The sequence below is a fragment of the Amphiura filiformis genome, chromosome 7 (genome assembly GCF_039555335.1).
Source record: "Amphiura filiformis chromosome 7, Afil_fr2py, whole genome shotgun sequence".
Classification (NCBI taxonomy): domain Eukaryota; kingdom Metazoa; phylum Echinodermata; class Ophiuroidea; order Amphilepidida; family Amphiuridae; genus Amphiura; species Amphiura filiformis.
The window spans coordinates 52,976,978-52,991,957 of NC_092634.1; the positions used below are offsets into that span (position 1 = coordinate 52,976,978).

General features: G+C 36.6%; 2 protein-coding genes across 5 annotated transcripts in view; one reads left to right on the forward strand and one right to left on the reverse strand.

Annotated features, from left to right (window-relative positions):
• The window catches only part of LOC140157329 (histamine H4 receptor-like), a 173,303-nt gene that overhangs the window by 53,088 nt on the left and 105,235 nt on the right, over positions 1-14,980 (forward strand). The window lies entirely within an intron of this gene.
• On the reverse strand, positions 1,457-12,822 carry LOC140157943 (uncharacterized). The gene is made up of 2 exons (XM_072181190.1): positions 12,729-12,822; positions 1,457-1,839 (listed from the first exon to the last, which is right to left on the reverse strand). Exons 1-2 carry the CDS (start codon positions 12,820-12,822, stop codon positions 1,457-1,459), a joined length of 477 nt encoding a protein of 158 aa, XP_072037291.1.

A 14,980-nucleotide genomic window follows, 5' to 3' on the forward strand; every position in this document is an offset into this window, starting at 1 on the left:
TGCATGTGTGCTTAATTAAGCGACGAAATGTAAAACAATCACACTCGTTGTCATCTAATAAATCAACATGAATCTCTGGAGGCACAGTAACATCCTTTCCTCATCCTCTCCCTTTAAGGTGTAATGTTTTCTCAAATTAAAATGTATGATCTACCTATTAATGCAGAATCTTTAAAGATTATTGAAATATACAACACATTTAATAGTGTAATTCATCTTGTCAAAAGAGATGCCCGTTTTTCTTTGTGACAGAGCCAAGTTTCTAATTCATTACTGCTTTGAACATAGGAAGTAGAACTTGTTCGCTATTGAGTGCCTCGATGATAATATTTAACTAACATCTTCATTTAAGTGAAGGCTAATGAAAACTAAAGAGTAGGTGAAAGCTGCGCTTGAGAATCATTTAACTGCTGAAAATGTAATGTTCTTCATTGATCGTTGTAAAACTATTACTAGAGTAATTTAATCAGTATAGTAATAGCGTATTCACGAAACGGTGTCACGAAACGGCGCATGATAATTTGGATCTTAGATTAAAACTCTGAAAATAATAATTGCGACTCGTAATTTAGTTAGCATCGATTGTCGTGGATGTATCGCTCATCAACATATATTAACTGTTGTACCAAAGCGGTCACATTCCATGTACATTCCCCTCTCTCCCTCTTATTGAACCACACGTTTACTGTATCCCTCGTATAGCATATAAACCAATTGAATTTAACTCGTCATAATCTGTAACCAAAATCTCACTCCAAATAGCGAGCCAATTTAACTGTCATAGGCAGAGAAGGGGCCGTACAGTAATCTAGTCCATAAAAGCCAGTTCACTTCTAAAACATTACCAGAAATTGCTACAGTGACGATCTAATCTTCTGTATCCCCATAGTTGTTAAGTTAAATATACACAAAGACCACAGATGGAAAATGTCTTGTGCTTTCACCAGCGGGATCATCAGTTGATTGCCACCTGTCTTGGGGAGTTTCGGCCCTCTTATAATCAAGACTCCCTCGAGGTGGGGGGCCGGCAGTGAAAGAAACACCACCTCCCGCTGGTGAGCTACTAATAAAACTAAAACTATGCTTCTAGCATCTGTTGCTAAATAAACAATCTGCTTCTCAGAAAATGAAACCGGCACAGGCCAGCTAACCAAAATAGAAGATCAAGCACCAGTTAGCACCTATACTATGTCAGCATGACAAAGCAAGACGCTTTGCCCATATGGGGATACGCCATCACCGTCAAAAGGGGGGTCTGTGTATATGTACCCCCAGATGACCAAACTAGTATGTAGTAAGCGGACGGGATCAGGCGCCTCTAACCCTACCATGCAGCTGGAATCACTTAACCCTAGCTAACTGGAGTTGATATGAAGGAATGAGAACAAGTAAAAGATATGGCTAGCTGGCCTGCCTGCTCTGGCTGAGGATACTGATGATGTACTTCACTTCCAGATTATCTACTCCTCTGAATGTACTTGGACCACACCCACGACGATCCTGATTCTGCAGCCTCTGACGCTGCCCTGCTAACTGACTTTAGCTCTCTCCTGTTGAAGCCTAAATCTCGCAGCCACTTCTGCAAAGAGTGTGCAACAAAACCACGGCGGCCAACTTCGAAGGGGTAGCAAGAAGCCTTACAACCTCTATCCTTGCATTCTGCTCTCAATTCTGAATACTTGGTCAATTTTCTCTCATGAGCTTCATCAATGTTGTCTTCCCATGGAACAGTCAGCTCTCCAATGATCACTTCTTTTCCAGCCTCTGACCATATGACAATATCTGGACGCAGTGTGGTGATCAATATCTCTCTTGGAAATCCTCCTTTGCCATAATTAACTTACAAGCACAACAACCACACCGGCAAGATAAATCACATTTCATATTTTAGTTGAAATGGTAGCGAGATTCTTAAAACCGTAAAGTGTATATATATAAGACACATGTGGTCGGGAAATATCAGGTTTTTCCAGTTGCTCTGGGGATTCTTCAAGGGGCGTGAACCGCTGTTTAGATTATCAACAAGCTTCAAGAAAGCGTATTATCTTAATGAATAAAAATGTGTAAGGGTATTGTTTTTCTTACCGTGAAGTATGCATTTGCATGCCTATAGTTGCAGGGGAAACCGAGGCGTGTTGTCTAACTTTAATCATATTGGCTTAAAATGATGCGTTCAATTAATTAACTCGCCTTGAATACGTAGTTGATAGCCAAGGGATATGCAAGCGATTGCTCTTTTAATACGAATTAATCAGGCTCAAACAGGCTCAAAGTAAAGATGACATACGCTACTCAAAAATGGAAGGATCCGATTTATTTATTTACATTGTTTAAAAACAGCATTAATATTGCAAATCATAGAGTATCATTTCAATCAGTAATGTTCAAGCAACTTCGCACTTGCACTACCGAGTACTGAAGGACTATGACACTGGATATCACTTTGGTTTGAACCATGAGTAAAGACAATGAAATAATTCAAATCAGATTTCTTAGTTTTGAATAGTGTATAGAAACATCTTCATCTTTCTAGGCAGACATGATTGACTGTTCTATGCGTAGCATTCTTTCAATCATTCACGAAGATATACAAGTATATTAGTTATGATAACCCAATAATGCTGTAGGTTTCATCCTGATTGATTTGCAGTGGCAAAGCTAAATCTATAGTAATATCTGACGAACTTATGAGCGATTGTTATTGCCAATGACTTGATGTAACTTATATGACAAGAAGAAACGATTTAATCTCATTGGTTAGTGGGGCAATGGCTGATCGCTTGCGATTGGTCTTTGGATATAGCTTTGATGTGATTTCATACTTCTGACGATGGCAATAAGTAATTATCATTTACAATGAGGCTGATTGTAGGTTCTTATGCTAGGAAGCAGGACATTGGTTATTGGTCAAAAAGTGTCGCTTATTAACTCAACTAAACTGAAAATAACACAAGGAAAAATAATAAGTCTTACAGCGTAGGAGCGAAAACGTATGTTTTGCTTAACAAATAAAAGTATTATTAAAAATGAAAGTCCATTTAATAGTACAGATACGTTAAGCTTGAACTAGCTTAAAATATATATTATACCAACATGCATATAACAAACAAGAAGTAAGAAGATAAACAATTATAACTTGAGCCATTCCGGCAGCCATTTTGAAAAGCGCCCTCAACTGTGACCTCCTGGTACCTACCTATTAACACCTTGACTTATTTATAATCCTGCCAGCAATACTTATCGAAAATCTCATACCGAATATATTGCTTTACATTGAATTTTGGCGGTCATTTTGAAAAGCGCCCTCAACTGTGACCTCCTGGCACCTTCCTATTAATACCTTGATTTAGTTATATATTACTGCCATCAATACTAATCCCAAATGTGGCCAATTATATACATTACATGACTATTTTAATCGTATAATTGCTTTACATTGGATTTTGGTGGAAAGTTGTTAGGTTACAGTCTTTTTACCTCATAAGTACCGGGAAGTACCGGGTGTCCCAAAAGTAACTTAACATTGTGAATTTGCCATAACTTGCGTTGGGTTAATAGTGTTGTTACAAAAATTGCACAGTATGTAGATAATTCTTTTAGAAATGTTATGATACCAAACATGCCTATGTGGTCATGACCCTTTGACATGAAATTAACGAATATTTACCATACCGTAAAACCCACTTTTATAAACGGAAAATAAGTCTCGTCATTTGAGACGTGATAACACGATATAACGTGTTATCGTTTTAAAATCTGTTTTGTTTAATTTTGCTCTGTTTGTTTGATTGTTTGTTTGTTTTCAATGCGTAATCTTCATTTTCTGTTTTATCTGGATTTGATATGGAAACTGCTTTTCTTTTCTGCGGATTCGATGAACAGTTGTACGCGGTACGTTGTTCTCCATTGAAAGCCGACGTACTGATCGTCTTGGGCTTTTCGCCACCGCTCTTCGTATGACATCGATGTTTGTAGCCGATCTTCCTGTTCTTCCACGTCCTGCCCGAGGTAGATCATGAACAGATCCAGTTGATAGGAATTTCTCGGCAAAGAACCATACGATCTGAGTCCGTTGATCTATAGGAAATTCATCTTCACTTCAACTGTTTTAAAGTTTAAGTTTAATATTGTCAATATATCCTAATTATAATCTAAAACAGCAGTCATGCTTACACTAGGCCATGTAATCCATGAATGTTCATACCTAAATGTAGCGTGTGTAGTGAGTGAACCAACTCTATTGTTCAGGGAAGCACATTATTCATGTGCTTGAATAAAGAACACATGAGCTTGCTTTTGTGGGTTTGATACACACATATGTACAGTCGCACAGTAAGGTCAAGGGGTCATCAATAATGCTGTTTTTGGTATCAGAATAATTTTAAAAGATCAATCTATGTGAATATGTTCTCCATTTTGGTATGAAGTAGGAAATATTTGCGATATGGCAAATTCACAATGTTAAGTTACTTTTGAACACGCTGTACGTCGTACTTGTTCCCCATGAAAAACTGTTCATGATGCAGTCATGTCTACAGTAGAATTCATCTCGACCTTTGCAGAACTTAAACCCCATTAAAAGCTATTAAACCAAGATAACACTCATTGAAACAGCTCAACTGATTAAATCGGATCTTCTGTGGCTGTGCACATGTGTCTGTTTTATATGTGCGATATAGCAATGAGCTGCTATAATACAGCTTCAGTTGGGTAACCGATTATAAAGGAAACGCAAGGAAACAATGGTAGTGGACCTTTGTTCACGAAATGAGACAATGGCCTGCTTTTTGTTAACCAGCATTCTTGAAAATGAGCAACATAATGATTGTTGACTTAACACGGTTTGGAAATAATTTCTTCATATTTTTGGTGTTATCTGTCGTTTACATATCCTTCCTAAAACACAAAAGTGCGACCCTTTGTCAATCACCTACAGTACCCAATTTCGGCATACTATATAAGAAACTCATCATAATGATTGCCAGAAAATAGTTTAAATGTAGCTTGTACCGTTTTTTGTGGCATCCTTCAGAAGTGAGCGGTCCGATACCAATATTTTGGTCAAATCTCCATTCAATTAACACGGGGAGTTGGCTAGCTATGCCTTGCCCTCACTCATATTTTACAAAAGTGCGACTATTTCTGAACATCTTAACTAGCTGTAATTTTAGGTCATGTTAGAGAAATATATTTGCTAGAAGTTTGGAGAATAATTTAAATATTGGCTGGTTATTTTTCACACAGTGATGTTAACTAAGCAAGTGCCCATTCTTCCAACATACATCATTTGTAGAGGTCACGCGTCAATGGTGAGAGCACTGTGTATTGTGTATAGGAAAACGGACAGTAACTGCAGTATGTCCAGAAAAATAATGTGAATGTTTTAACATGGTCTATTTTTAAAATGCATTGATTTGCCACATATCACTGCCAATAGCGTAGTTCAATAACTTCCATTCAATTATAGTGATAGCTCAAACAGTGACCTCATGCTTTCAGAGGTCATTATATTTATTATTAGGGTTGACAGAACTGTGTCCTGATAGATGAGGATTAGTGAACTTCTAGCAGCTATCATCTTGAGACCATGCTAAAAGGACTCAAGAAGATTAATTGTCAACATGGATCTCATTTAAAGGGTAATGTGCCTAAAATGGGCAATAAACACCACTAATACAAATTAATTTTTTTTTAATCATAATCATTCTGAGGAAACCTACCCAAGCTAAGAACAACCTCAAAAACGTTTTGAAGAGAATTTTGGGATGTGATTTTTTTTTTCGTTCATACTTCATGGTACATATCACTACCGGCTTATATTTTTGAAAGACCAGCCTTGTCAGATTCGTGTGCAGCCCAAGGGGACCTAATCCAGATTTAACAAGTCTTCATATTAAATCTACAACTGTTTCCGGTGTCCAATATGAACTTTTTGTATCATCTAAAATGACTCTTGCCAGATATAACTCGCGGCGCACGCTATTCGGATTCAGTCTCAGGAATCTCAGACCTGGATGTGCGACGCCCAATATGCGAGTTTTGTCTCATTACGCGCGCATCACGTATGCACCGTAATGTCTTAATACATACGAGCGTATGGTATAATATTCTGATTATCAATTGTGAATATGCACGTTGAGATGATTTATCGTGATTCAGTTCTACTTTTATCCGCATAAATCTGCATTCGCAAGTATCATCTTAATGGTCACATAACCACATTGAAACTACTCGTTGGTCAGCTTGCCTATCGCTGGCGGCTGGTATATAAATATCTTTGCTCCCCTTGTCTTTTCCATGCAAGATATCACTTCCCATGCGTTGCATTGTTTTAGATTCGTAAGACACATACTTGTCAGTTTTAATCGATTTTGGTAGGTTGATGAAACTCAAACCAGCATACTCCATAGTCATCTATGTGGATACAGGGGATACTTTTATATTTATTATGCACAAACTAGAAAGTAGTCACTACCTTTTCCTCTTTAATATTAGTGTCGTATTACACATACTATGTATCACCCATAGCTTGTCTCAAATGTAACACCTACTTTACACAATTTAGGCACTGGGGCTTTAACTCAAAACTATGATTTGGTAACCAGTGGCAAACTACATGGTTTGTTCCACAACCGTAACCGATCAATTTTGATTAAGATGAAATACTATATTGATAATGATACCTGTTAGCTGTGGGCTTTGTGGGTCCATTGTGGTTAGGTGAATTGAGGATGTTTGAAGTATTTCTACATTTTTATGCTTTCATATGTATTGAGCTATATATATTGATAGAAATTTGATGATGCGTATACACGCCGAGGTTGTCATACCGGAAATAATAAATGCACGGGAGAAATATGATATGACGGACGTAGCAGTATCTTTATTGATATTGATAATAACTGAGCTATATATATATAAAGCAACAGTCACATAATTATAAAAGTCACAGTAACGATACTAACCTCATATACTCTTGTGATGATTGGCGATAGCTGGCTCCACAATCTAACTCAATATTGTATATATTTGGTTGTTGTATTTGGTTGTCGCCAAGGAGTGTAGTATGAATTCAATCAAAGTCCATCAAGCTTATTTTCATTCACAATTCATGGAACCTCAAGTACGGGAAAATCTACTTTAGTGACAAAATTGTTTGTTTGTGTTTGATATTTAGATGTTCAATACTTATTTTAAGTTGGATATAAGTAGACATATACAGCCGTTGAGTTTGTCTAGACAAGAATACGACAATATTGATTCATGCTTACTTCTAGAGTTTCGCATTTGTCGCATAGTGAAAAAATACCGATTGTCATTTTGTGTACACTTTACTGAGGTATTTTGTTGTAACACGTCTAAAAACGAGGGGTATTTGAAGCCCTATCTCTAGATTTTCGTTGTAAAACGTTCAATGTCAATGATTTTGGTTACAAAGGTAGTTATTGGTGTCTTCTTTCCATTGATACCAACAAAGGTACTAACACCTCCAGATTTGAGAGATTTGGAGGGGAGAAGGGCTGGGGCATATACAAAATTGGGGTATTGCCCCACCCCTCTATTCGAATGTGTGTCTTTACTCAATAAGTTCAAGCTGTGATTGTTAAGTTACGCATTTATTAACCTATAAATAATTGTCGATACTACGGCTGTAAATGTTCGACAGGATGTCAGAACAAAACATATAATAGGAAAAAATGTACAGTCAGGATTTTGTCGCAACTCACAGCTAGAATCCTAAGACAGAAGTAAACAATCTAATATATATCATGATATCTGTTTCACTCATGTTTTACTCAGAAGTAAAAGATGAAAGCAATTTCTCTACGGTCACATGAATAGAATAAAAATACAACTATACTGTGTATAAAATTCCAGAACACGATCCCATGACGAACTCTCAACAATACAACAATAGCAAGTACTTGGTTGGATATCATAATCATGGTGCATCGTGAATGATAACAAATGAAGTTCGCATATCACAGAGGGGAAGGAGTATTTGTATTTAAACTGGAATATCTAGCTGACTGAAAGTATTATCCGCATGAGGATATTTATCCACATGAGGATCCGACTGAATCGTTTTGCCATCCCCTATATAAATGTGCAATATTTTGTTATTGCTATGCCTATATGGGTAGGTCAATATTGACGAAAGTGACGCCATGATTTGAAGAAATCTCAGAAGGAATTGATATAAGCCTTAAAATAACTGATTGCATCTTTATATATCATTATATTCAAACTAATTGAGTTGGAAAAAGCATAATATATTCCTAGATACTACAGAAAACAAACAAATAGAATAGTTTTAGTAACTTTGGTTTGTACTCTAAAGTAATAAAATGGTCTCCCGCTAAGTTTAATTGTCTCTATTCAAAGTTAAGGATTAGTATACCACTGTTGTTATGTCTTTATGTCAACTTTTAATGAAGCAAATGAAGCAGTTTGAATAGCTTGAAACCATCATCTAATATCATAAGTATAGAGAATGTTGACAAGGTCGCGTCCATGCAGTGTGTGATTAACCTCCTTGCTGAAGCTGGCCCAGGGTATGACGACACAAATGACAGCAGACAGAGCATCCTTGATGTTAGGTCTTAGATGGCTGCAAGGTTTTTGTCGTTCCATTTGAGCTCCAAGGTGTTACGTAATAATTATGTCATACTGAACGTCCCAGCTGCCGGTATATGGGATCGGGAATGTTTGACATTTATAGCTGTCGCAGAAGTTTCAAAACCTTGTTTGATATTGGCTCTAGTAACATTGATTTTTTTCTTGGGATTTGTAAAGTAATCAAACGATCTCCCACCAAGTTTAATTTTCTCTATTAAAAAGTTGTTATATCCTTATGTTGACTTTTATTGAATCAAATATTTATAGTTTTAACAGCTTGAAACTATCATCTAATATAGAGACTGCTGACGAGATTTTGTGGACACAATCCACAAAGTGCAGCTGAAGTTAGCCCAGGTTATGATGAAAGAAATGCGAGCAGGAAGAGCTTTTTGTCCTCCATTTGAATTCCGATGTGTTATGTTTTATATCATACTGAACATGCTGAATGTCGCAGCTGGCGGCATATTGGATATAGGGTTTGAATGTTTTTCAATAGCTGTCACAGACGTTTTAAAACCTTGTTTGAAATTGGCGGATATGTTTTTACATAAGTTGTCACAGAAGTTTTGAAACCGCTTTATGTATTACCCTAACTTTCCTCCTTAGACCTTAAAACGAACATTGTGGTTGTTCAACCACAATTCCTCCATACAAAGCTGTCCGAGGACCAATGATACTCTTATTTAGCCACACACTCACTATAGTCCCAGGAAAATTATCGAACAGTAACATAAGTAGGTGTAAATTTCACCTTCAGCACAGGGATAGTGTTACAATTAAGATATTATTCTCCCCTATTATGCCACCCAATATGGCCTACATAGAAGGACCGACATTAACAATAACCATCTATATAAAGCGCCTTTGCCAAAGGTTACAAGGCGCTACAACTAATCCACATCTGATTTTCAAGTATTGACTTTAAAATAAGCTGTTTTGGAATGAAGATGGTCTTGATCTCGCCCACTGTAATTTTGAGGCATCCTTTAACCGTTTCCTAAAATGCATCGGTAAGAATTGTCAGTAACTGCTATTTCCGAAAAAGCTTGTTAGGCCACTGATATAGAACAGCATCGTGTTGTCATCGCTCCTATCCGAGTAAGTGTATCCTTTACTCTCCCCACGTATCACTATCCATTACCCCTAATATAATACTTTAGCTCCCAGGTTCAGATTCATTCGTGAGTCGTTCGTTGACCTTTATAAATACAAGAGTAAATTCGTTACTTGATGCCGCGTTAAATTAGACCAATCGAAATGTACGTTTAGCTCGGCTCCACAATCGAATTCATCACGGTTGATTTAAAACGTTTCTGCAGAAAAAACAAAATAGAACTAGTGGCAAATGGTGGTCATAGACCACAAACCTAGCTGGGGCATGTTGGTGTTTTAGAGGTATCTGACCCCTGCAAAATGTTCCAAAAATGTTCCCCTGGTCATGAGGTTTGGCGTCACCGAGTTTGAGTCCCATACTCCTTACAGACGCCCAGAAAATTAAATTATAAGATTTGACCCAGATAACCTTTGACCTGACCCCTGCACAGCGTTCCAAAGTGTTCCCCTGGTCAGTAAGTTTCTTGTCACAAGAGTTTGAGCCCCGTATCCCTTACAGATGTCCAGAAAATGCATTTCGAAAATTTGACCTCTGCATGACCTTTGACCTGACCCCTGTAAAATGTTCCCCTGATCATGAGATTTGCTGTCACTGATTTTGAGCCCCACACCCCTTACAGGTGTTGAGATAATGCAATTGTAAGATTTTACCCCTTAATGACCTTTGACCCCAATTCTGAGTGCAAGGCATGGGCACTGGGTAAAGCCGATGCACATGTGTAAGTGACGTCATTGTGCTATGTAATATGTGGCAGAAGAAGCATTTTGAAGGTATTTGGTTATATACCGAAAATGCCCCTTTAATGACCTTTGATCCCAATTCTGTTTGCACCCTATGGGCACTAGATATAGCCGATACATATGTGCAAGTTATGTAATTGTAGGGTGTAACATGTAGGAGGAGAAGCATTTTGAAATTTTTGTTGCCAGAAGAAAGAAAGAAAGAAGAATCGGAGAGCATTACAGTACCTAGCTGGGGGTGTTAGCATGTACACACAAGCCACTCTGCAGCTTTAATTTATAATCGGGGCGTACAAAGACCTGTTGCCAGGTTGCGAAAGTGGTAACACATTTAAATAGTATGAAAAAGAAGTGAATAAATATATTCTTTGTTAGCAAGTTTTTAACATAATTTTACAGGTAAATCTCTTTAGATGTGCAAGTGTAAATAACTGCAGCAGAAAAGTTTGGTTAGATTTAATATGTAAGATTTACTTTATTCCCAAACATTCTTAAACATTTGCAAACCTCTTGCGCACGACGTTCAATGAATATTGATTTAAGGATGAGTTTACTTCCGCAGTAGTTGATGTTGCAATGGCATTTCACTTAAAATATATATTGCACACATTTCACTTTTTGAACACAACACACGTTTGCGCAGCATTTGTTTTACTTTATTTCCGATAAATATACTCAAAACACATGTATAACCCAAGTCAAGTGCCTCAAGTCAAGTGCCTCAAGTCAAAGTCGCATATAATTCAGAATATAAGGATTGAGTTGTGGTCATGCTTTTATTTCATGAATTGAATGATATCTTTAAAAAGCATGGATGGTATGGGGTTTACACAAATGTTTGGTAAAATGCTACATTAGCTTTACGTTTATAAATCGATATAACCTTTTTTTATATAAAATATATAGAAAAACTTGATTCATGATTCATTCTCTAGCAAAGAGTGGTTGCTTTATGACAAAATAAAGTATTCATTATGGGCTAAGTATGCGCCCTTAAGTCGTTGGTATATTGTTTATCGGCCGTTCTGAGATTGAGTGTTCAAGGTAGTATGTGCGATATTCTGTTGTGTATATTGAGTAAAGTATCACTTGAGACAGTTGTACAGGTGCACAAGTAATGTCAATGTTATGATTGAAGCATATGTTATGGCAGCTTTAAAGTTGCCCTAATCCCAAGTATCACTTAATGAATCTTCTCATATATCTATATTAACGAGAGGTTATGCCAGGTGCTACTACAGTTACGTTGAAAAGTAAATGCTCCAGGACAATACCAGTACTCACAAAAAGTGTAACAAAAACTTTTCTTATTCTTCGAATAGCATACTTAAAGAGATGAAAAGAGTTGTATATCGTAATTTTTCGTTTTTGTTTTGTATTTGTTTGGTTGTTTTGATGTTTGCCAACAATAGTCTAATAATAATACCAATTGCATATTTCAATAACCTCTATTTAGCAAACAAAATGAGGAAAATGAGTTTTTGTACCAAACACGTTCAGAGGCCATTTTATGAGCGTATAAGTATTGTTAGATTAATAACTTTGTCGTACGTAGTAGATGAGGTTGTTTGATATCCAATTTTGCCTTCTCTTGTAGCGAGCAATCGTTCCCCGGTGTTTATTTGTTCTTGTGCAGGATGCGTATCCCTATTAGCTACTTTACTTATAATTATACTGGGGAAACGATTAAGCATCAGTAATGATCTCCTTCACTTGTGTACTTGCGTAATATTTGTTTGTGTGTATTATATACCATGACTGCTATAACATTAGACACAGCTTTAACCTGCTCCTGCTCATGAGATACGTACAGTCGAAATACTTGTATGCTGTAATTGTCCTTCTAACGGTGGATATAAATTTCAATAGAGAGTTGATTTACCGCTAGATGATTAACCCTAGTAAATACAAAGGTGTGGGTTATACCAACCCCTAAGGTTTTTCATGCGGCATCAAAAACGAGCGTATCATTTACGAAGGTCAAAACAGGCCAAATCATTATTATTTGTTGTTTTACTCTCCATCATTCAATTAATTAGAGCCTATTATGAAGACTATACAATGATTTTTGTTTGAGAATGTGGCCTTTGTGAGGTGATTATCGGCGTCCATTTTGGATTTGAAGGTCGAAATTAAGTCAAATCCTGACTCAGAAACTACATAAACTACACTGAACAGTATTGTATGCCAAACTAGTGAAAAGTAATTGTCAAAATGGCCGACGGCGGCATTTTTAGGTTTCGGGCTCTCACGTATCCTGCCCACATTTTCGCGAGAGGCACACCCGCTAATCATTTCTTCATAGAAGACAAATCCACTGAGAAACGAACCTTCGCTCTCATCCATGTCTACGGTCACAAAATTGCTGTAGATAACCCTACTATTATGATATGATTGATGATTATAAATTGATCATTAAATAGAATGTCCAATCTAACAATAGCTATATACGAGTGCAAAGAGCATCTTCGACCTGATGATCATTCATAGTGATGATGAAGCACCACCTGAAGATCCACTTTGACATTTAATATTTGAAATAATCCTAGAAGTTTCACTTTCAATAAAAACAACTGTCTGTTTGCCTTGAGCTTGGAGTTGCAATAAAATGAACGATACTTCAGGTGTCCAATTTTGACCTTATCGTCTTTCCTTATCCACGAAGATTCGTGTCCTGGTAAACAAGTCTTATGACAGAGCAGAAGTATATAATTACACACATAAGTACACATTGACAGTCTATTATTATTATGAGAACCGTTTCATACTGAAATTGAATGGAATGGGAGAACATTACTTTAATTGTTGAGATGAGGTAATGAAATATAAGAAACAATACCCAAACAAATCGAAACATAGTTTTACATGATTGCTGTGTTATTGTAAGACCACCTATAACATGATTCAGGACAAGCAACTCTTTGGGTACTATTGAAATAGAAAATACTGCATGTCTGTTCATATTGATTTAGTGTTGATTACCTACGATACTATGGATCATTAAATGAAACTTTACCGCAGACATGAATTAGTGTCCCATCTGACTGAAATGAATATGTCCCGTGCCGTCATGAAGGGAAATAGTTAAGTAATATGGCAGCTTTATTGTCTGTTCAAAAATTGACTAGCAAATCAATGTGATGTTACCACTTTTTTTTATCTTTCCACAGTATACACCAGGTACACCGTGCTTTTATTTTATCAGCAGGTTACATACAACGTAGCATGAATAATATAATCATAGAAAACATTATGATATGTGATATGTATAAACAACAATGCATTTGTACTCAATAAACATGATACGGTATACAATTATAATTATTTTACAAAATGGAGTTCCAACGTTTATGCCATTCATTTAACCTTTTGCCAGTACATGACATGCTTTTTTTCTACCTTAGCAGTCTTCTTAAGCCTCCTAATAAAATAAGAAATATTTAGAGAACCTTGTTTATACTTCACATCATAAATGAATTTTTTCCCATGAAGAACAAGGAAGTTGAATTTGGACACATCTGGGTCAAGAATACCTAACAAAACACTCTTCATGTCCAGGTAAACCTGTTTTTTTATGATTTGATTTTGAACATCATTCCAGAAATTTCTTACAACATTACATTCCCAAATGTTACCACTTGCTGTATAGATTTTCTTTTGTGCAGTCAAATTTAAAAGATATGCCGTGGCTTCTTTTGTATTGGAAATGGACAATTATGTAAAAACAACGGAAATTACTTAAACTAGTGATGTTAACGGTTACTGTAATTGATTTGTTGGCTTCTTTCAATAGTCACGAGAGGAGTAAGGTGGGGTATAGTAAATAAACAACTTTTCGAGAAAATCTGGTTTGAAAATATGTCAATATGAATTCTAAAATAAAAAGCTGAGGTCACCATTGACATTGAACACAATAGCCCTGGCTACCCTTGATATTCATTTTGGAAACAGCTCACTTCAACAATTGTTTCTCCACGGTTATGTTCCCAAAACGTCAGTTACACCAAGCTGGAGCAAACGAATGTAATGGTTCAAGCATGCGAGTCGATTAGTATATAGCTGACAACATATGCTATGCATGTGAGAGGCGATTAGTATATAGCTGACAACATATGATACAAAATCCTTGTCTACTAATCTAAGTGTAAGTACGACATTACTTTACAGAGTCACTTTTCCTGGGTATAAGAAACGAGCGCCGTTGCTTCCTTTTCATGTTCTCCCCCCACTTAACCTCTCGAATTACATAGACATACCCAGATGCAGTTTTGTATCAGTCAGTTGTCAGCATCCATGCATTATATTGATTATTTTATTTTAAAGGCACAAAAAGTTAGAGCACTGCTAATGTTGCTTCACATAATAGCTGCGGGCACATGATATGTACAGAGTGACAGGCAATCGATTTAAAGCACATATTTTAGAACGTGGAAAGAAAGTATTAAAAGATAACTTTTCTTAGCCTCTTTTATAAAGTTTCAAATTCCTGAAAATCACAAATCTA